This window comes from Guillardia theta (genome assembly GCF_000315625.1).
Source record: "Guillardia theta CCMP2712 unplaced genomic scaffold GUITHscaffold_5, whole genome shotgun sequence".
Classification (NCBI taxonomy): Eukaryota; class Cryptophyceae; order Pyrenomonadales; family Geminigeraceae; genus Guillardia; species Guillardia theta.
The window spans coordinates 392,491-411,032 of NW_005434669.1; the positions used below are offsets into that span (position 1 = coordinate 392,491).

The following is an 18,542-nucleotide window of genomic DNA, read 5'->3' on the forward strand; positions in this document are numbered from 1 at the left end:
CCCTCCCCTCCTCCCTCCCCTCGCTCCTCCTCCTCCTCCTCCTCCCTCCTCCTCCTCCCTCCTCCTCCTCCTCCTCCTCCTCCTCCCTCCTCCCCCCCTCCCCATCCCCCTTTCCTCTTCTCTCATCCCTCTCTGCCGTCCAACTCCCATCAGCCTCCCCTCCTGCCTCTCCCCTCCCTCCTATCCTCCACCTGTCGGGCATTGCACGCAGATTTTCGCCTACACGCTCCTCTCAGTCCGACGTTTGCAACACACAGGGACTGCCGTCTCACCTGGCCGAACTTCTCCCACCACGTCAGCGCGGAGGGAGCATACTTCTTCCCCCTCTTGTAAGCACCCAGCACAGCATGCTGCCATACCGCCAGTGAGTCCTACCTCAGGGCAGCTCCACATGTACCCCGCATTGCGCGGCGATCTTTCCCTTGCCCATCTTGAGCTCCTGGTTCACCACCAGCACCTGCCCACCCTCACGTCAGGAGCATTCGCAAGGTGAAAGGAGGAGGAGGAGGAGGAGGAGGAGGAGGAGGAGGAGGAGGAGGAGGAGGAGGAGGAGGAGGAGGAGGAGGAGGAGTAGGGAGAGGACGGGAGGGCGAGGCGAGGCATGTAGCAGCACTCACCATCTTCCCAGGCCCATCGGTCATGCCGAAGTCGTTGCGTAGCTTGTTGGAACCAGCTGTCAGGATCATTCAGCGACTGTCGACACTGCAGGAGGAGCTCTGGCGACCTCCATCCTCGTCCTCATCCTCGTCGTGCATCAAAAGGCTCTTCCTATCCACAGCAGGCGCGACAATCCTTGACGCCATGAAGCCTGCAAGTGCGACCGGAGCTGTCAATCCAATACCTCCTCCTCCATCCTAACCCGCTTACACACCCTTCAGCCCTCCCACCTTCCCTTCCTTACCCCCTCCCTCCTAAGCTTTCTCTCCCCCTCTCCCCCGCCCCTCCTCCCTCTCTCTCTCCCTCCCTCCCTCTCTCCCTCCATCCCTCCCACCTGCGCAGAACGACACGGCACATGCTGCCACGAGCCCCGCCATTCCAATGGCCCCTGATGAGAATCCGCGAAAGATGGTGGACCATCCGATAAGACCGCCGGTGACCGCCGGTGGCTCACCGGTGGCTGAGAAGCTTCGGAACACTACACTGAACAAGCCTTCTCAGCCCAGTTTATTAGCTCTAGACTACCCCTTCATCTACTGCTCGAAGACACTCTGACTATCACCCTGTCCACCAGCTCCTTGAAGTGCAAGCTCTCCGTCCTCGACAGACCTCCAACCTCCTCCGGCTCCAACGGAGTCACCTGTGCTCGCATACTTCCCCGCCGGCTCCCCCTCCTCCGCTTCGACTTGATCATCAGCTCCACCATGTCCTCTGCCGTCAGCTCCTCCTTCAAGTCCCAGTAGCTTCCCTCCTTCTCCGCCTCTTTCAGCGCCTGCAGTAGATCCTTGAGGGTCGACCGTCCTTGCAGCCGCTCCCACGCGTCCTGCGCCTCGTTGTACACCTGATGGATCAGGTCCTCGCTCCCGTGCTTCTCCACTAGCTCCTGCCGGCTCGCGTAGCTGTCCATGACGATGGCGAGCAGCATGTTGAGGATGATGAGGGAGACGACGCAGATGTAGGTGCAGACCCACGCGAAGCCCATGCTCTTGGTCGTCTCGTCGAACGCCTTCAGCTCGCTCCAGACGCTCAGGTCCGCCACAAGCAGCTCGAAGCAAGTCATCAGCGAGTCCCACAGCGTCGCAAACTCCTTGATCTGGTGCCCGAAAAGCAGCGTCCCGATGCTCGCGAACCCCAGCTCGATCATCACAAACACGATCAGAAAGTGCACAATGTCGTTGGACGCCGCAAGGAAAGTCTCCACGATGATGGCCAGGCGCGGCTGAGCGCGGATCACCTCCAGGAAGTGGATCATGATGAGAATCAGGTTGACCGAGCACAGGATCCTGTACGTCCCCAGGTGGTAGATCACCTCCTGTATCCGATCCTGCCCCGATCCCGTCAGCCGACAGCCTCCCCCTCTCTCCTCCTCCTCTCCCTTACCTGGACCTCTGCCTCATGCTCCTTGAAGCTCTTCGCGATCTCCTCGCTGATCGCCGTCGTCTCCTTGAGCAGCCCCAGGTGCCACCAGAAGCTCAGGAACACCGACAGCACGATCGTGCCCCCCGAGATCACGTCCCACACTCCCACCTCCCTCTTGGCTATCCTCTTCCTCATACGCATCCCCTTGTCCACCATCATCGCCAGCAGACACACGTACCACGCTGCGTCCCACCCGTACGAGCTCGCGGGGTGGAGCGTGTACGGGTCGAGGATGACGGAGCCGATCTCGAACTCGTTCTTCACGTAGCCTCCTCGCTCCAGCTTCAGCTTCAACGAGCACTGCGTGAAGGTGCTCAGCTCCCCGTTGTACAGGGTGACGACGATCCGCACGTGCTCCGTCTGCCGGTCGATCCAGTGCCTCGCCTCGAGGTACTTGACCTGCTTCGCGATCTCCTCCTGATCCCTCTCCGGGTCCAGCCAGAAACGGTACACATCCTTCCCCTCCTCTGCCGTGAAGCCCTGCGAGTAGGAGGCAGACTGCGAGAAGTCGATAGCCTTGCTGTACTCCTCCCCTCCTAGACACTCGCCTCCTTGGGCCGGGCCGGACGACGGCACGTAGTCCAGCGGGGGGCAGAGCTGCACGCCGAAGGGAGCGCGGTCAGCCTCCTTGCCGGCGGGGTGGCACATAGAGCCATAGAAGGCGTCGAGGAGGTGGATCTGACACTCGACGGGCCGGGCGCGTCGCTGCTCGAGCCGGATGCTGCCGAGGATCTTGTTGTACTGCATCAGCCTGCCCCACTCGCTCTTGTCCAAAGGGGACCCATCGGGGGAAGTTTGCAGGAACGTGATGGGAACGAAAACAAATTCGAACCATTTCCAGAACTCTTGGACCTCATGTATCTCTGCGAAGTGAGAGATGGCCGCGTCGTTCCTGGCGGAGAAGAGAAAGACGTGCTCCACTGACTTCTCCACCAGGCTCATGCGCTGCACGTCGACGTGGTTGAGGACAGACAAGAAGAAGGCGATGCAGGTGAACATGACGAGGGGAATGTGCCTGCACATGTCGCGAGAGATGGCTGTGCTCTCGAGGTGCTGGAGGAGGAGTTTGCGGGGAATGGCTGTAGCCTTATTGATTACATTGCTTGTCTGAGCGCTGGGGAGCAAACGTTTCAAGCTGGATTGTGAGCTGCTAAAACTGTTCCGGAAAGAAGCTCCGAGCCCCTCGACACTCTGTTTGATTCTTTGCATCGCATAGAGCCCCCGAAACGAACCGCTGTGACTGATCTCACTTTGCTCAGCCCCTGGCGGCTGGTTTGTTGCTGTAGCAGGATCAGGGTTGAGGGTGGGCTGTATGGCGTCAGAAATAACTGAAGCATGTGAGTTGGGCGCATCGGCCGCATCCATCTCCCCGTTATGTTCCATGGCAGCCTGTTGACCGCAAGTGGGTCGATGGATCAGTAGCAAGGGAGGGCCTGTCGGACGATCTTCTGGTCGCTAAGTCACTACCGCGAGCATCGCGACCCTCGTCGCCCGCGCGCTAGCTGCATTCCTCCACCTTTCCCCAGAAGCCGGAAAAGGGTTTTAAGGTACTAGGTTTTAAGGTACCAGAAGTAAAACTTTGAAAAACAGAATGGTCAAGTTAAAATTGCTTAAAAGAAATATTTTACAGCTCACGAAGTAAAAATACTTATATGGCTTCATCTATATATATATATAAACATGATTTTGTACCAAGTTGTTCACCCACATATATTCCATAGTACGAATTTACATCATCAGCCCTATAGGTAATTATACAGATTTGTACATTAAAACCTTGCTTCCCCGGAAATGGCGGCCCGGGAAGTGTCCGTGCGTTGCGCCTTCTTGTCCTGATCCTCCTGCCCCCCCCTCCCATCCCTGCTGCTCCCTCTCACACTGTTTCATCTCTGACCTGAACTCACCTATCTACCTCTCTGTCTCTCACCTTTCCCCTCGCCTTCCCCTTCGTCAAACTCCTGCGATATCCCTCCCTGCCCTTGACTCTTTCTGTCTTCGCCAGTGTTGATCTGTCCTACCGTTATCCCTCAGCTCTTCCTCGACGCCCTTTACTTTGAGCTTCCTGAGCCGTCTTCTCCTCTGCTTGCTTCCTGTTCCCTGAGGACATATTGCTCCATTAGTTTTCGCGCTGCTGCCCTGAGCAGGGTTGAACGGCCCCCAACTTCTTGTTATGGAGGAGCAAGGGGCCCAAGAAGAGATTCAGAACAACCCCAAAGATGATCCGATCAAGCGGTTCCATGCGCAGAGTGCTGCGACGTTTGCATCTACTTTCTTCAAGAGCCTCTCGATCCGGAAAGGAGATTTTCTCAGGCACCTCGAGAGCACAGCCATCTCTCGCGACATGTGCAGGCACATTCCCCTCGTCATGTTCACCTGCATCGCCTTCTTCTTGTCTGTCCTCAACCACGTCGACGTGCAGCGCATGAGCCTGGTGGAGAAGTCAGTGGAGCACGTCTTTCTCTTCTCCGCCAGGAACGACGCGGCTATCTCTCACTTTCAAGACATACATACAGTCTACGAGTTCTGGAAATGGTTCGAGTACGTCTTCCTCGATGTTGCATTTGTGCAAAAAGATGCAGCGGGCAGGAACCTTGCCAAGAGCGAGTGGGGCAGGCTGATGCAGTACAACAAGATCCTCGGCAGCATCCGGCTCGAGCAGCGACGCGCCCGGCCCGTCGAGTGTCAGATCCACCTCCTCGACGCCTTCTATGGCTCTATGTGCCACCCCGCCGGCAAGGAGGCTGACCGCGCTCCCTTCGGCGTGCAGCTCTGCCCCCCGCTGGACTACGTGCCGTCGTCCGGCCCGGCCCAAGGAGGCGAGTGTCTAGGAGGGGAGGAGTACAGCAAGGCTATCGACTTCTCGCAGTCTGCCTCCTACTCGCAGGGCTTCACGGCAGAGGAGGGGAAGGATGTGTACCGTTTCTGGCTGGACCCGGAGAGGGATCAGGAGGAGATCGCGAAGCAGGTCAAGTACCTCGAGGCGAGGCACTGGATCGACCGGCAGACGGAGCACGTGCGGATCGTCGTCACCCTGTACAACGGGGAGCTGAGCATCTTCACGCAGTGCTCGTTGAAGCTGAAGCTGGAGCGAGGAGGCTACGTGAAGAACGAGTTCGAGATCGGCTCCGTCATCCTCGACCCGTACACGCTCCACCCCGCGAGCTCGTACGGGTGGGACGCAGCGTGGTACGTGTGTCTGCTGGCGATGATGGTGGACAAGGGGATGCGTATGAGGAAGAGGATAGCCAAGAGGGAGGTGGGAGTGTGGGACGTGATCTCGGGGGGCACGATCGTGCTGTCGGTGTTCCTGAGCTTCTGGTGGCACTTGGGGCTGCTCAAGGAGACGACGGCGATCAGCGAGGAGATCGCGAAGAGCTTCAAGGAGCATGAGGCAGAGGTCCAGGTAAGGGAGAGGAGGAGGAGAGAGGGGGAGGCTGTCGGCTGACGGGATCGGGGCAGGATCGGATACAGGAGGTGATCTACCACCTGGGGACGTACAGGATCCTGTGCTCGGTCAACCTGATTCTCATCATGATCCACTTCCTGGAGGTGATCCGCGCTCAGCCGCGCCTGGCCATCATCGTGGAGACCTTCCTTGCGGCGTCCAACGACATTGTGCACTTTCTGATCGTGTTTGTGATGATCGAGCTGGGGTTCGCGAGCATCGGGACGCTGCTGTTCGGGCACCAGATCAAGGAGTTTGCGACGCTGTGGGACTCGCTGATGACTTGCTTCGAGCTGCTTGTGGCGGACCTGAGCGTCTGGAGCGAGCTGAAGGCGTTCGACGAGACGACCAAGAGCATGGGCTTCGCGTGGGTCTGCACCTACATCTGCGTCGTCTCCCTCATCATCCTCAACATGCTGCTCGCCATCGTCATGGACAGCTACGCGAGCCGGCAGGAGCTAGTGGAGAAGCACGGGAGCGAGGACCTGATCCATCAGGTGTACAACGAGGCGCAGGACGCGTGGGAGCGGCTGCAAGGACGGTCGACCCTCAAGGATCTACTGCAGGCGCTGAAAGAGGCGGAGAAGGAGGGAAGCTACTGGGACTTGAAGGAGGAGCTGACGGCAGAGGACATGGTGGAGCTGATGATCAAGTCGAAGCGGAGGAGGGGGAGCCGGCGGGGGAGCTGGATTCAGCAGGTGACTCCGTTGGAGCCGGAGGAAGGACAAGAGATGAAGAAAGAAGACAAACAGCACGTCAAGGTCGCGATCGAACGAGCTCTTCGCCGCTTCATGGATTCGAATGGAAAGGCGAAGCATTGACGCTGAGGTTGATACAAAGATGCTTGCGTGGTCAAAGCAGGCCTTTGCGGCTTCCTTTCATGGTTGCCCCTGTGAAAGGAAGGATAGACTATGTACAAGTTTTGGCAGCTGCGACTCAAAATTTTGATTGTGGTCGATCAGTCTGTGTATGCTAATGTGACATCATCTCCTATTCAAGGAGCGGGCAAAATGATGATTGAAGTCAAGACGAATCAGCAAGTCCTGTAACACAGTCAATGCATTGTTGTCCACACTCTCCGCACTTCACCTGCAAGTGAGCTTGTTTGCTCCTTCCCTTCTGAAGCATGAGATATATGACCTTGTGCTGCAAGCATCATCGTTACCTTCGTCGCTATTACCACAACTTCCCTCTCCACCACTCTAACCGTTACAAACATCATCGTCTTCTCCATCATTATCGATGTCAGCATTCTCATCACCAGTCCTCATCTCATCTCCACACAACTTCTCTGATCTCACCAGAAACCCGGTACTGTTCTCGAAGCTCGATTGAATTTTCTTCACCTGTTGTGCAAACTTGTCACTTCCCCCTCCAAGCTCAGACAAGAGAATCCTCGACCTCATCCAGAAAGTCATGCAGAGGACCTGAAGGATGCTCTGCAAATCTATCCACTGCTCGACTGAAGTCAATGACGGAGGACAAAGCTGCACGAACGATCTCCAACACTGACGATGTGCGCTCGCTAACGCTCATCAGAGTCGCCACAAGAAGCAGAAAAAGATCAAACCTGAGCAAAGCTCTGTCTGTCACCGCTGCTAGATAAGTGTCATGCTTCTCTCTCAGGTCCTGCAGATCTTGCATCTTCTCGCTTTCCCGCAGACCCTGCTTGCCTCATGAGAGGAATGGAAAGAAGGGGAAGAGGCAGGAAAGAGCAGGGGAGGAGCGACGAACAAGGTAACAGCAGATGGAGGGCCAAGACAAGAGGGAGGGAAGGAGCAGGACAGAGGAATGACGCATGGTGCATGACCTGAAGCAACTCCTTCCAACTCGTGTGCATCATCTGAGATTGCAGGTATCCCTTGCAAGACCGTCAGACTCTCGTCACAACCGACATCAACCCTCGCCTGCATGATGGTAACGTAGTGCAGCATCTGGTGCCGGAGCGCGTGGCAGGTCGTGTGGGCGTGCGGGTGATGTTTGGAGTGCAAATTCTGAAAGGATTGTAAAAGTGTGAATTTCTAAGTGACGGCACAACACCTTCAATTGCTTCCAAGCAGTCGACAAGCAGTCAAGCGCTCTGCCCACATGTCTGTTAGTAGAGGTTGCGAGGGAAGTGCACTGACCTTCGGATCTCAAGTACCAACCCAAGGACCCTCTGGTACTTCATCAAGCTCTCTCGGTGTATGATGATGCTTAGCGGCCATTCCACCTGCTCCACATCAGGGGAAGTTGAGCCTCTACCGCCTGCTCAGGACCTCATACGAAAGATAGAGGAAAGACTGCGAGTGCTTGTCGTCCTGCAGCTGTTGGTGCAACGACAGTCTGCGTGAGAACGGGTCTGAGTCCAAACGACTCTCAACCAGCGCCTGGACATGCGAGTAAGAACGAAAGCACGAGCGGTAAGACAGAGTTGAGAGGGGAACACAACAGAGAGGAGAGAGAACAGGGAAGATGGAGGAACAACGATGAGGGAACGGGAGGAGGGGACAAGGGCAAGGTGACTGAGCTGCTCCTAACCTCTTTCAGGATGTGCTGCAAGCTCTGCAGGACAGTGCCGTAGACAAAACCATCCTGCGAGTAAACGCCTCGTGCCAGCCCTCGCGCCCACAGCCCGTCCTCGGCAAAGAAGTAGCGACGCAGCGCTCGAAGGTGTCGCTCCAACTCAAGGTCGTCCAGGAAAACCCGAACAATCTCTTTGCTGACTTGCTTGTACTGCAGGAGGATGGGGTTAACAATACAGTGCTCGATCGCCACGGGGATAGGGGTGTTGTAGTCCCCCCCCTCCTCCTCTTCGAAGTTGAGGGGCTCTGCAGATCTCGTTCCGGACTCCAGCGAGTCCATGTCAACAGAGTTCGGCTCCCCTTCACCATCCTCTTGGTCATCTTCATCATCAGAAGAGTCCTCTTGCAAAGCCTCCAGCTCCATCAGAGAGATCTGTGACTGATCGCCAGTAGAATCTTCCGTCTGTGGCCCTCCAAAGTCAATTCTCTTCCTTGCCGCCTGCTCTGATGCCTCGCGTGCGGAATCTGTCGCTGGTCCTGCAACTCTGCGGAAAGCAAGCTCTTCACAGAATTCTTCGGCGTCTCTTGCAACTGAGTGGACTCGGTCCAGCCATGGCGTTATGCTCATCTCACCAGCAGTCGCTTCTTCTGTTGCGCTGGAATCCACCAGCTGATCTGGAAGAGATTTTGAAGCTTGTGCCTCTCGCATGCTCCCCTCCTCCTCCTCCTCCTTCCCCCCAACATCTTCGTTGGAAGATTTCCTTTCCGTCGGGAGATGCTCAGCAGTGGTGCGCACAGAGAGATCAACGTCTGGTGCAGCAGTCGATCCACGTTCATCCTTGCTCTCTTCACTTTTGCCTTCATGTCGACGCAAAAGTTGGTCCCTCAGCTTCATCATGTCATTGATCGCCAGCTCAATCCGCTTGTCTTGCAGTCTCTTCCTCCTCGCGCTCCATGTCGCATTCCTCTCCTCATCTCTCAGCCGCTCAACCCGCAAGGAGTACTCTTCGATAATGGCTTGCGCTGCTCTCTCCTTAAGTGCAGCTAGCTCCTCCACACTAGAAGCCCCGAAGCGATCGACCTGATTGACAGTCTTCTCCTCCTCCTCCTTCTCCAGGGCTTCGCTCTTCCTCGTCCTGGCTCTCCTCTCTTCTACCTGATCCCTCAACTCTGTCCTTTGCTGCTCCTTCTCACGTTGCGCAGCTTCGAGGACGAGTGCCTCCCGTTGCTCGATGGATCTGTAGGTGGACGCGAGCTCTTGAATCTTCCTTCGGAAACCTTGTCGAGCCAGTTCCGCTTGCTTTCTCAGCTTCTTCCTCTCTTTCTTAGCCTGTGCTATCGCCACCTTTTCAATCACGTCATGGAATCTCCGATGGTACTCTGTCAATCGCAGAACATCGCTCCAGTTGTAGAAGAGCTTCATAGGCGGCCGGAAGGAAATCTTAGCCAGAGGATGAGAAGGCTTGCATTTCCTTAGGACACTGAGCCCCTGTACGGTCCGAAGAATTCTCTCCCTCATGGGCTTCAAGAAATCAGGACACTGATCTTCCGACTTGAGCTGGAATGCTTTGGAGTAATGATCCTCGCTGCCTTGTGGAACCGACCGATCGTGGATCAGGAGGAATTCTCCCCCTTCCTCAGGGACTTCGGCAAAGAAGAGCTGTTGTAAAACAGTCAACACGCCAGGGAAGGAGTCGTGGAAAGGAGCGAACTTACGCATCTCGAGAGGGTCTCTAAGTAGGGGTGCATTGTGTGGCACAGGCATTTCTTCAACACGCTGTCACCGGCATCGTCTTCTATCAGCGTGTAGAGTCTGTTGAGAAGGAGCTGAGATCTTTTCAATCCTTTGGCGCTGGCGTGGGCTCTCTGTACATCGGAACAAACAAATTGCAACAAACGCAGTTGCTGTCGAAAGCGATCAGTATGACAGTAGATCTCCATCACTGTAGATTCTGTGTTGACTGCCATCCCGTGATGCTTTGCACTTGTGTCACTATTTTCCTTAAAATCTTCGTTTCCAACTATCTGGTTCCCCAAAGCATCGAGCTCCACCCTGGATTTCTTGCTCCTCACCCTACGCCTCCGGATAGCTGCGCTCAAGTTTATCATCTTTTCTCTGTAGAATCGCAAATATTCCGAGAGAACACCGCAGAAGGAATTGACAACCTGTCCATGCAGTCAGGACCATCTGAACAAGAAAATCAAAAGCTGAAATCAAGGCCGACCTTCTCGTTAGTTGAAAGGTGTCTCGAAATGAACTGTTCGATCATGACGACGTGTGCTCCCGCATCGCACATCTCACCCAGCAGAGATGTAGTCTGAGTCACTGACCTTCCTTTCAACCGACAAGGTTTCCTCAAGCAGAAAGTACAACTCTCCTTGTCTCCTTTGAAAACTGCACTGGCAAATCCAAAGGCAAGATACTTCAGATCTCGCAAGACTTGCTTATCATCTATCATATCTTCGGATGCAAACTGATCACTTCCATCAGGAAGATGATAGCGGCACAACGATTCATATTCTTTGATTGGCAACTGAGTTGCTGGGTTTTGCTGTCCCCACTTTGCATTCCGTACCATATCCTCCCAGTAGCAGTTTTTCTGTTCACTGAAATCGGAATTCAAGCCTTCAATACCATTCTTATTGTAGGAGGGTTGATGAACGTGCGTATCACCGGTGATCAGAATGCTTGTCTGGAGAGCCTTCAGTTTTTGAGAGGTCGAAACATCGACATCGAGGTATGGGCGAGAGCGCGATGTCATAACGCGGAGGAGGATGTCATAGGAGAACGGCTCGCTTGCATCTAAGGAAGGAAAATCCTTGTAACAATCAACATCATGGACCTCAAAATTTGGTGATCGCTGTTGTGCGACTTCATCGAAAGAGAAGTATTGTTGAAAATGGTGACTGAAAAGCTTGCTGTCCTGTTACTATGGTCAAAACTAACGCATCGTCCAATCAAATTTACCGAATCAAAAGTTTGCGGATGAATCATAGAGAACTCGGAGCATTCTAACGCAGGTATGACAGCAAGATCTTGTTCCTTGCGCATCTGTTGCGCCGGCATGTTTGAAGCGTGGTCGGTATTGCGGAGCATCAGCAGGACCATGGCAACATTCCAAACGGACTCATCTCCGTTCAGAGACGCGACGTTACACTTCAGCTTCTCGAGAATCATTTTCAGCGCATTTTCTCTGTCCGTGTCCCCATGTTGGCGATGGGAGTATCCCAACATCTCCACGTTCTCTTCAACATAGGACGCACTCACATGGTCGCCCACTGGCCCGAACAACAAGACATCGTACGCTCTGGAGACAAGACGGGAAACTTCCTTCTCCCTCCTCTCCGAAAAGTTCTCACACAGCCTGGTGATGCTTTGATAGGGTGAAAAACCCCTCCCACTCCCCTCAGTCTCCCATACACCTGGCATGCTCGGCATCAGCAACTTTCCCTTGAACCAGCAGGAAATTGTATCCTCTCGCTACGTTCCGCACTCTGTTCAACTTTGCCATTCAGTCGTTCTACGCATGTTGCCGTCCATGCTGCCGTCAACATATCGCAGCACCTGCCTCTCCCTACTGTCGTCGTCGTCCTCTTTCAACTTGTCTCCCGCCATTTTGGGACCCTTCGGAACAATTTGCCGATAGCCAAGCCCGCCCCGGGTTCGCTGTCCGACCGCCGGGCCGGGCCGGGCCGGGCCGGGCCCGGCGGCCGCCCGGCGGCGCCGGGTTAGCCTTGGGCCGAGTCAGGACCGGTGCCGGGCGGCTCACTGAGGTGATCGAGGGTATGGTTGACCATCTGGGGGGCAAAGGGCAACTCGAGTAGCGCCGGGCCACCCCTCAGTTGACTGTAAACTGATCGTTAGCCAATGTTGCACCTCGCCTCTCAGAAAGGTGGGTAGTAGCAGATGAGAAAGGGGGTGGGGGTGAAAGTGGATCAGGTTGGACGAGGCAACGCAGGTGGAAAGTTGACGAAGAGGGCCATGGGGGTAGGGTACATCAGCACCCACTAGGTCGATTCCTTCAATGGAAGGGGTACTTTTCCCTGAGTCAGGCACGGGTGGATGATCGGACAACCCTCGACTGTAGTGTAGGGGGTGACTGAGGGGCTGAACTAGGAGTGGAGGGGTCACTGAATTACGCATAAACTCACTGCCGAAGTTACTCATGGTAGGTAGGTGGGGGTTGACATCACGGGGAGGGGTTATGGGTCCTATAGCTCACAGGACGGGGTAGACCGAGAGGTGTCGAATTGGCTTGTTGTGACTTCACGTGGTTGCGGTAGATCAGGGGTGGGTGAGTGCGAAACTGGGTAGGGAGAAGGAGGCGCCAATGGGATAGAAGGTGGAGAAGGAAGGCGGGAGAGCAAGAGGAATGGCGGAGGGAGCACAGACAGGATTGTCCAGGCTGGGGAGGAATGGAGGAGACGCTCAGAAGAGAAGATGCTCCTTCCCCAGGAACAAGAGATAGGATGAAAGTGAAGAAGGTTGGACAAGGACAAAGCAAGAATACTTGTTCAAAATGTCGATGAAGAAAAACTAGACATGGGAAGAAGAGAGTCTCCAAGAGTTAGGTTATAGGTCGACAGGGTTATGGAATCGTGGGGGAATGCAGCATAGTGCAAATGGAATGAATTCCTTGTTCATTGACCTCTGAAACAAACGAATTCATGTAACGTTCATGGCAGATTTCCATTCAAATACCGGTTCTGGGGATTCAAACAGCTCGAATTTCATGAAGGAAGAAAAGAGCGCGATCGAATTGCCAAGCAACAACGATGAATTCTACGGGATAGGGTTAAAGGTGGACGTGGAGAAGATTGGTGAATTAGAAAATTTTATCGTAAGAGGATTCGTGGAAGGATGCGAAAGCAAGGATTCGGAAAGCTTAGAGGTACACTCGTGTGAGCTTCATGCTCATGATTGAAACTTTCTGCGAGCAGTCAGGAGATGTAATCAAGAAGATCGACGGGCATTGCGTTGGGGACAAGACTCTTGCGCAGGTCCTCTGCATGGTTCTGGGACCTTGCGGCACCACCGTGACCCTCACGGTATTCGTGACTGCATTAGAGGAAGGTCTTGCTGACTTTGCTTTGTGCAAGGTTGAAAAGAAAAGCTACCAGCACACTTTGGTTCCTGCTCAGTTCAGTTTCCTCCCATTCCACGAACAAACAATGACGTGTCGAGACGTCATCTTCAAGCATGGGTTGGCATTCTGGACTGACCGTTCCAAACGCGACAAGTGTGATGGAATCAAAGTATTCGGTGGAGGACAACTGCCCGAGGGTTTCGAGCACCTGGAAGTGCTTCGGACATCCGTTCCTTACAACACTGTAACATTTTGGTAAGCCTAGTAAGGACGTTTGCTCAGATTGAAGTTTTGGGGAAGGAGGCTAACGAAAGTTTACAGCACTCGGAATGTGATCTTGACACGTAAATACAAAATGCCTCCGAGCTCCCTCAAGTTGGTGAGTCGCATGGTTGTCTCGTTAACGTTTTTGACGGCAAGTTCAGCTAAAGGAACTGGTTGGTGAAATTCCAGATTTTCGTGAGAGGCAGAGAAAACTTCGAGCACGCAGCCTAAACACGAGGAAAAAAGAGGACGTCACTCATCATTTTGTCAAGAATGATTGTCAAAACTTGATAGAATTGAGGCCAGCAAAATACATTGGTGAATGTGGTAAGATATTGATTGTATGGGTGTGCCGCTCACAGAATTGTTTGAATCAGAATGACATCACTGCAACTTCTTGAGCCTGAATAGCAAAGTACTCTTGTAATTTAGCATGTCTTTCCGTCTTCTGTTACTTTGTTTCGTTGGATGTTGCGAGACATTCGCCATCTTCTAATGAGTTTCGGCTGGTAAAATGTTGGGGAGCATCCTCGTAGATCATTTCCCAGGGTTTGTCAACCTTGTTTCCATTGCTTGTCATGAGGCGGACAGAGCCGGAAAAAAATGGGATCGTTACCTGGAGGCGCCGGAGAGATTCATTTCCTGCAAGCTGCGGGGCGGAGAGTCAGTCACACCAGCAGCACAAGGGAATCTTCAGAAACTTTGAGAAATGCGACATGTTGTACAATATCCATCGCCTACCCTCAAAAGTTTAGCACAAGTTGGAGTTTCCATTCATTCAGACTCACCGAACGTATGAGCAAGCTTCTCTCTTTCACAAACCTTGAATTCACGTCAATCACTAGATCCTCCCGCCGCAACTGAATCTTGCTCACCACGTCGGCCACTTGTGGCCATGGTAGAAAGAGGGCCCGCTGTTGATGTCAAGCACGAAGGGGTTGAGGTCTTGGTCGATCGCGATGTCGTAGGCGATGATGGCGAAGGCCCACCTGAAAGTGAACCTGTCAAGAAAGCAGGCGGAGGGAAGTAGAGACCTGTTGTAATACTGCGACTGCAGAAACAACCCTTTCATCGCAAAGAAAACACTAAGAACAGCTCTCCGAATGTTTCGATTGAGTCTCGCCCAAAGTTTCTTTCCTTCCTCGGGCCCCCATTGTTGGAATAGTTCTTTGCGGAGGGTATCGAACGGCCGGATGACTCGACTGGTGTCGTTGGTGTGAGACGTTCCAAACCTCGGGTTTGTGATGTGCCTTGCTAGCAGCCTGTCCTTCTCAGGGTCGATCTTCACACCGGACAACCAATCACCTGCCTCCATCTTTAGATCATCCTTGACACTGGCTGTGAAGTTGATAGCGGAGAAACGAAGGTGGCCAGAATGAAACAGGACCAACGTCGGTTGGAAGGATGCAATCAAGATATACACTCTGCAATCAAACTTCTTGTTGTCGATCGTCCACAGCCTGCTCACTGAGAGGCTTGCTACGGTTCCCGGCCGAGGGCAGAGGTTCTTGTTTTCCCTCGCTAGCTGATCGATCTGATACCTCGTTCTGAGATGAATGTGCCGGCCTGTAGAGCCGTTTGAAGCCTTCAAGAACCACAAATCGCTGTCGTTTCTGGCGAACAAGTCATTCCTGTACAAGAAGCGCTGGCAATTACGCGAATCGTTCAGATCTAACGTGACAGGATAGGATTGGAACGGCCTGCAGTTGTATTTCTCCTCATATTGCTGCATGCGTTCCAAGAATGTGACCTTGTTGTCTATTCCTGCCCCTAACCGTGAGATCATCAACCCAAGTTTGCCTCCGGTTGCTCTTGACCACATCACGTTCGCATACCACAGGAAGCACAGAGTTCGCTGGTTCAGGTTCCGGCGCGATGAGAGTTCGCCGGGAAAGAGCAACTCCAATGGAGGTCTTGTTGCATTCTTGGTCTCATACCCGCAAAGATTTCTCAGACGAAGTGCGCAGTTCGTGCAGATAGAACCGTCCATATAGTGGTAGTTCCCTGCTGTGAGGCCCAGTTTCGGCATTATGCCCATGGAACGAAAGCGCTGGAGAGCCATTCTGCTCTGATTCAGAACTTGAGTATCATGTTCATAGTACAGATTTTGAAATGGCGTGGCTACCTGCTGAGAGAGGCTTCCTAACATTGTGGTGTAGACTGCTATCAGAACAAGGATCATTGAAACAAACCTCAGCAGAGCTGAGTAAAGCTCTTGCCCCTCCCCTCCCCTCCAAGCTCTGCCGGCAAGTGACAGAGGAGAAGGCAGAGCCTCACTCTCATGGTTCCTAACACGTCGTTTCATCGCTGCCTCACAAAATGTTGCCCTTCAGTTAGACATTAATTTTCATTGTGCGGGCATTCGCAACATGCACGAAGGAGGAAAGCCTCTACAGCATTCGAGGAGAAAGGGAGCACATCCATGAAGCGTCAACCTCCTTATGGCCATGCACAGGCCGCTCCTGTCTCCTCGCCAAGTGTTCCTGCATGCTGTCCTCCACAGCCTTGTTCGCCATCTCTGTGACGACGCCAGTCGGGGAGGGAACCACGGATGATGGCGGACCGTAATAAAAAAGCAGATTGAAAAAGAAGATCGCAATCGGCAGGACTCGAACCTGCGCGGGGAGACCCCAAAGGATTTCTAGTCCTTCGCCTTAACCGCTCGGCCACGATTGCTTCGTGTCAGGGCGCTCCGCCCATGGTTTATGTTTGCAAGGAGGAACGATATCGATACCATGAGAGAACTGAGATCGGAGGGAGGAGGCTGAGGGATGCAGAAACAGAGACAGAGATCGGGAGAGGAGGAGGATGACATGGTGTAGGAGAAGAAGAGACGAGATGAGGAAAAGGTTCGACAAGACAAAGAAAATCTCAGTGTTTGCACAGTAAGAAAGGAAGTAAAAGGCTGATCTTGCCATGGCAGCGAGAGGGAGAGGAGCGGGGTCAACCATGAGCAGAGAGACGATGAAAAGGAAGTCGTCATATGGTGAAAATGTCTATCAGATGCTGTCTCCCCCTTCCAAGTAGTGAGATGAGGGATGGCTGCAAATTTTAGGGCGGCGGGGGGACGGGGTGTGTGGAGGGGGAGGGGGGGTTGTTTGCGGCCTGCGGGTTGTTGGTGTAGCAGTTGATGTTCATGCAGGGGATGCTAAGGAGCTTTGACCAGCACGTCTCTTGCTGCCTCCTCCTAATCATCGCCGTCTCCTGCGGATCGTTTCACTCTACCGAGACCGTAACGCCCAATGGTAGCCCACTCGGATTGAGGAGGACTGTCTTCCTGTCCAGGAGCCTCCGTGCCTCAGAGACACGGCTGGGGCTACGAGGAGGATCAGATGAGCCTCGAGCACAGAACAGCAGCTGCTGCGCGCCATCGTGGGAGGTCATCACTGACATCAGCACGAGCTACAACGGTAGCTTCAACTGCACGCACGTCGCCGCGAGGTTCGACAGGGACCCGTCGGACACGCTGGTCACGGGAGGAGACACGCAGATGACGGTGTTCAGGAACGTCAAGAACGGGATAGGGGTGGAGATCATACATGGAGAGGATCACTACATGTGTATTGGGTTCTTCCGATTCCTTACCAGCGAGATCTTCAGCATCGTGACTGATTTACCTCACATGCAGGACTTCTCGTACGACTGCCCGGGGCACGTCGCCTTCATCAACGGGCATGTCACCGGTGACTTCTTCATGGCGCCAGACTTTTACAACGCCATGAGGGCTGGGCCTGGACGACGTTTCTTCAGCGAGGAGAGGATGATGAGCGAGGGATGGCAGGCGGCCAAGTCCGATGAGACTGGAGGGCAAGGAACGATCCTCTATCACAAGGATGGGAACTGGACAGTGATGCCCCTCAGCACCTGCATCGTCGTGAAGCACACGCAGACAGGAGACGCGAAACTGATCTTGCTCGAAGATGGGTTCATCTACTTGGGGGCCAAGGACCCGCATGGCATGTTTTTCAAGCCTCCGGCTGCTATCTGTGCATTCAACACTTGCAAACACGTTGTCAAAACACGTGAAGAGGGGGAGCAGATGCTATCAGGTCTTGTCTGTGAAGAAGACTTGGCAGCTATTCTACCGAACGCAAGAGTCACGTAATGATCCACATTACCTTCTTGCTGCTTAAGTATCAATCGTATCACTCCTGGCAGCCTCGCTGGATTGCGAGCATTTACTAGTCTTACATCTTCGAAAGTCGTTGATTTAGTTTAGTCTTCTATTGTATTGCAACATCAGCAATCGGGTTTGCATGTATAGTGATAGACTGAACCGCATCCACGTAAGTCAAGAGGTAGAGAGCAACAAGTTCTGCTTACTTTGAGCTTGATCTCTTCCACCGGTCGATCCTTCGCTCCCACTGGAACCTATGTGACGGGCGTCAATCATCACAGGATCATCCCGTCTCACCTTCTCCATCGCGTCCAACGTCTCCCACCCAGAGATGACTCTGCGGACACAGGTGACGAGGGGGAGGGAGGGATGCTCAGCCACTCACTTGCCAAACAGAGGATACTTCATGTTCAGGTGAGGAAGCTTCGTGTACGAGATAAAGAACTGTGAGCCGTTCGTGTCCGGCCCTTTGTTCGCCATTCCTAACATCCCACGGGCAGAGAACTTGAGGTCCTCTTTGATCTCGTCGGCAAACGTCTTGCCGAAAATGCTTTCTCCTCCCTTTCCCGTTCCTGGCGAACAAGCCGTCAAGATGCAGATTTGACAAGGCAGGTTGCTTAGATGAATCACCAGTGGGATCTCCTCCCTGGATCATGAAACCTGGTTGGCACGGGGTAAACTCTTGTGAAGCAAGTTGAGCGTGAGAGACCTTTGATGTTGCGATGAAAGACTGTATTGTCGTAGTATCCACTAGCTGATAACGCTAAGAAGTTCTGTAATACATAACATGTCAAGAATCGCCCAGCATCGCAGGGCACATTGCAGCAGAGCGATTCAGCCCGCCTAGCCTCCCGTCCTACGACCTTTCTTCCTCCGCCATCCCTTCCTCCCTCTCAAATTCACCGCATGCGGCTTCTTACCTCGCATGACTGCGGGGCTCTGTCACAGAAGAGCTCCACCTTGATGTCTCCCAGCGACGTATGCAGCGTCGCCGCCATTCCCGTTACTACACTTCCAAAAACCGTTATGACCATGCGTTACATTTCAGT

General features: G+C 53.7%; 9 protein-coding genes and 1 non-coding gene across 10 annotated transcripts in view; 4 read left to right on the plus strand and 6 right to left on the minus strand.

Moving 5' to 3' along the window:
* The window catches only part of GUITHDRAFT_64118 (hypothetical protein), a gene marked incomplete at both ends in the record, with an annotated part of 873 nt that extends 416 nt beyond the window's left edge, over positions 1–457 (minus strand). Inside the window, 3 exons of the mRNA XM_005840557.1 lie at positions 192–219; positions 273–350; positions 398–457. Of these exons, the coding sequence (XP_005840614.1) occupies positions 192–219; positions 273–350; positions 398–457 (166 nt within the window). The remainder of the gene's footprint in view (positions 1–191; positions 220–272; positions 351–397) is intronic.
* Positions 458–1,696: 1,239 nt separating this feature from the next.
* On the minus strand, positions 1,697–3,018 carry GUITHDRAFT_64210 (hypothetical protein; the record flags this gene model as incomplete). Its single annotated transcript, XM_005840558.1, has 3 exons — positions 1,697–1,940; positions 2,249–2,455; positions 2,723–3,018. Coding segments are annotated over 3 exons (747 nt in total), but the record flags the coding sequence as incomplete, so codon positions are not given.
* A 918-nt stretch (positions 3,019–3,936) lies between these two features.
* Positions 3,937–5,820, plus strand: GUITHDRAFT_84240 (hypothetical protein; the record flags this gene model as incomplete). Its single annotated transcript, XM_005840559.1, has 3 exons — positions 3,937–4,794; positions 5,062–5,268; positions 5,577–5,820. Coding segments are annotated over exons 1-3 (999 nt in total), but the record flags the coding sequence as incomplete, so codon positions are not given.
* An 11-nt stretch (positions 5,821–5,831) lies between these two features.
* GUITHDRAFT_150239 (hypothetical protein) lies at positions 5,832–6,559 on the plus strand. Its single transcript, XM_005840560.1, has one exon. It carries the CDS (start codon positions 5,953–5,955, stop codon positions 6,340–6,342), a length of 390 nt encoding a protein of 129 aa, XP_005840617.1. The 5' UTR covers positions 5,832–5,952; the 3' UTR covers positions 6,343–6,559.
* GUITHDRAFT_100620 (hypothetical protein) lies at positions 6,545–11,641 on the minus strand (the record flags this gene model as incomplete). Its single annotated transcript, XM_005840561.1, has 15 exons — positions 6,545–6,564; positions 6,611–6,667; positions 6,729–6,867; positions 6,923–7,046; positions 7,092–7,186; positions 7,332–7,382; positions 7,423–7,515; positions 7,562–7,601; positions 7,648–7,733; positions 7,780–7,890; positions 8,042–9,685; positions 9,742–10,191; positions 10,251–10,949; positions 10,994–11,448; positions 11,551–11,641. The coding sequence occupies 15 exons, from the start codon at positions 11,639–11,641 to the stop codon at positions 6,545–6,547; spliced, it is 4,155 nt and encodes a 1,384-aa protein (XP_005840618.1).
* A 1,117-nt stretch (positions 11,642–12,758) lies between these two features.
* On the plus strand, positions 12,759–13,607 carry GUITHDRAFT_100621 (hypothetical protein; the record flags this gene model as incomplete). Its single annotated transcript, XM_005840562.1, has 5 exons — positions 12,759–12,917; positions 12,967–13,074; positions 13,126–13,367; positions 13,434–13,491; positions 13,566–13,607. 5 exons carry the CDS (start codon positions 12,759–12,761, stop codon positions 13,605–13,607), a joined length of 609 nt encoding a protein of 202 aa, XP_005840619.1.
* A 437-nt stretch (positions 13,608–14,044) lies between these two features.
* GUITHDRAFT_132738 (hypothetical protein) lies at positions 14,045–15,525 on the minus strand (the record flags this gene model as incomplete). Its single annotated transcript, XM_005840563.1, has 4 exons — positions 14,045–14,113; positions 14,165–14,198; positions 14,252–14,377; positions 14,411–15,525. The coding sequence occupies 4 exons, from the start codon at positions 15,523–15,525 to the stop codon at positions 14,045–14,047; spliced, it is 1,344 nt and encodes a 447-aa protein (XP_005840620.1).
* Positions 15,526–15,970: 445 nt separating this feature from the next.
* GUITHDRAFT_t15 lies at positions 15,971–16,052 on the minus strand. Its single transcript has one exon. It is a non-coding gene; the product is annotated as a tRNA-Ser (tRNA).
* Positions 16,053–16,506: 454 nt separating this feature from the next.
* On the plus strand, positions 16,507–17,481 carry GUITHDRAFT_100623 (hypothetical protein; the record flags this gene model as incomplete). The annotated part of the gene is made up of 1 exon (XM_005840564.1): positions 16,507–17,481. The coding sequence occupies one exon, from the start codon at positions 16,507–16,509 to the stop codon at positions 17,479–17,481; it is 975 nt and encodes a 324-aa protein (XP_005840621.1).
* An 83-nt stretch (positions 17,482–17,564) lies between these two features.
* GUITHDRAFT_150241 (hypothetical protein) lies at positions 17,565–18,503 on the minus strand. Its single transcript, XM_005840565.1, has 7 exons — positions 18,414–18,503; positions 18,203–18,266; positions 18,124–18,153; positions 17,879–18,065; positions 17,791–17,830; positions 17,700–17,747; positions 17,565–17,647 (listed from the first exon to the last, which is right to left on the minus strand). The coding sequence occupies exons 1-7, from the start codon at positions 18,489–18,491 to the stop codon at positions 17,600–17,602; spliced, it is 495 nt and encodes a 164-aa protein (XP_005840622.1). The 5' UTR covers positions 18,492–18,503; the 3' UTR covers positions 17,565–17,599.
* Between the last annotated feature and the right edge of the window lie 39 nt (positions 18,504–18,542).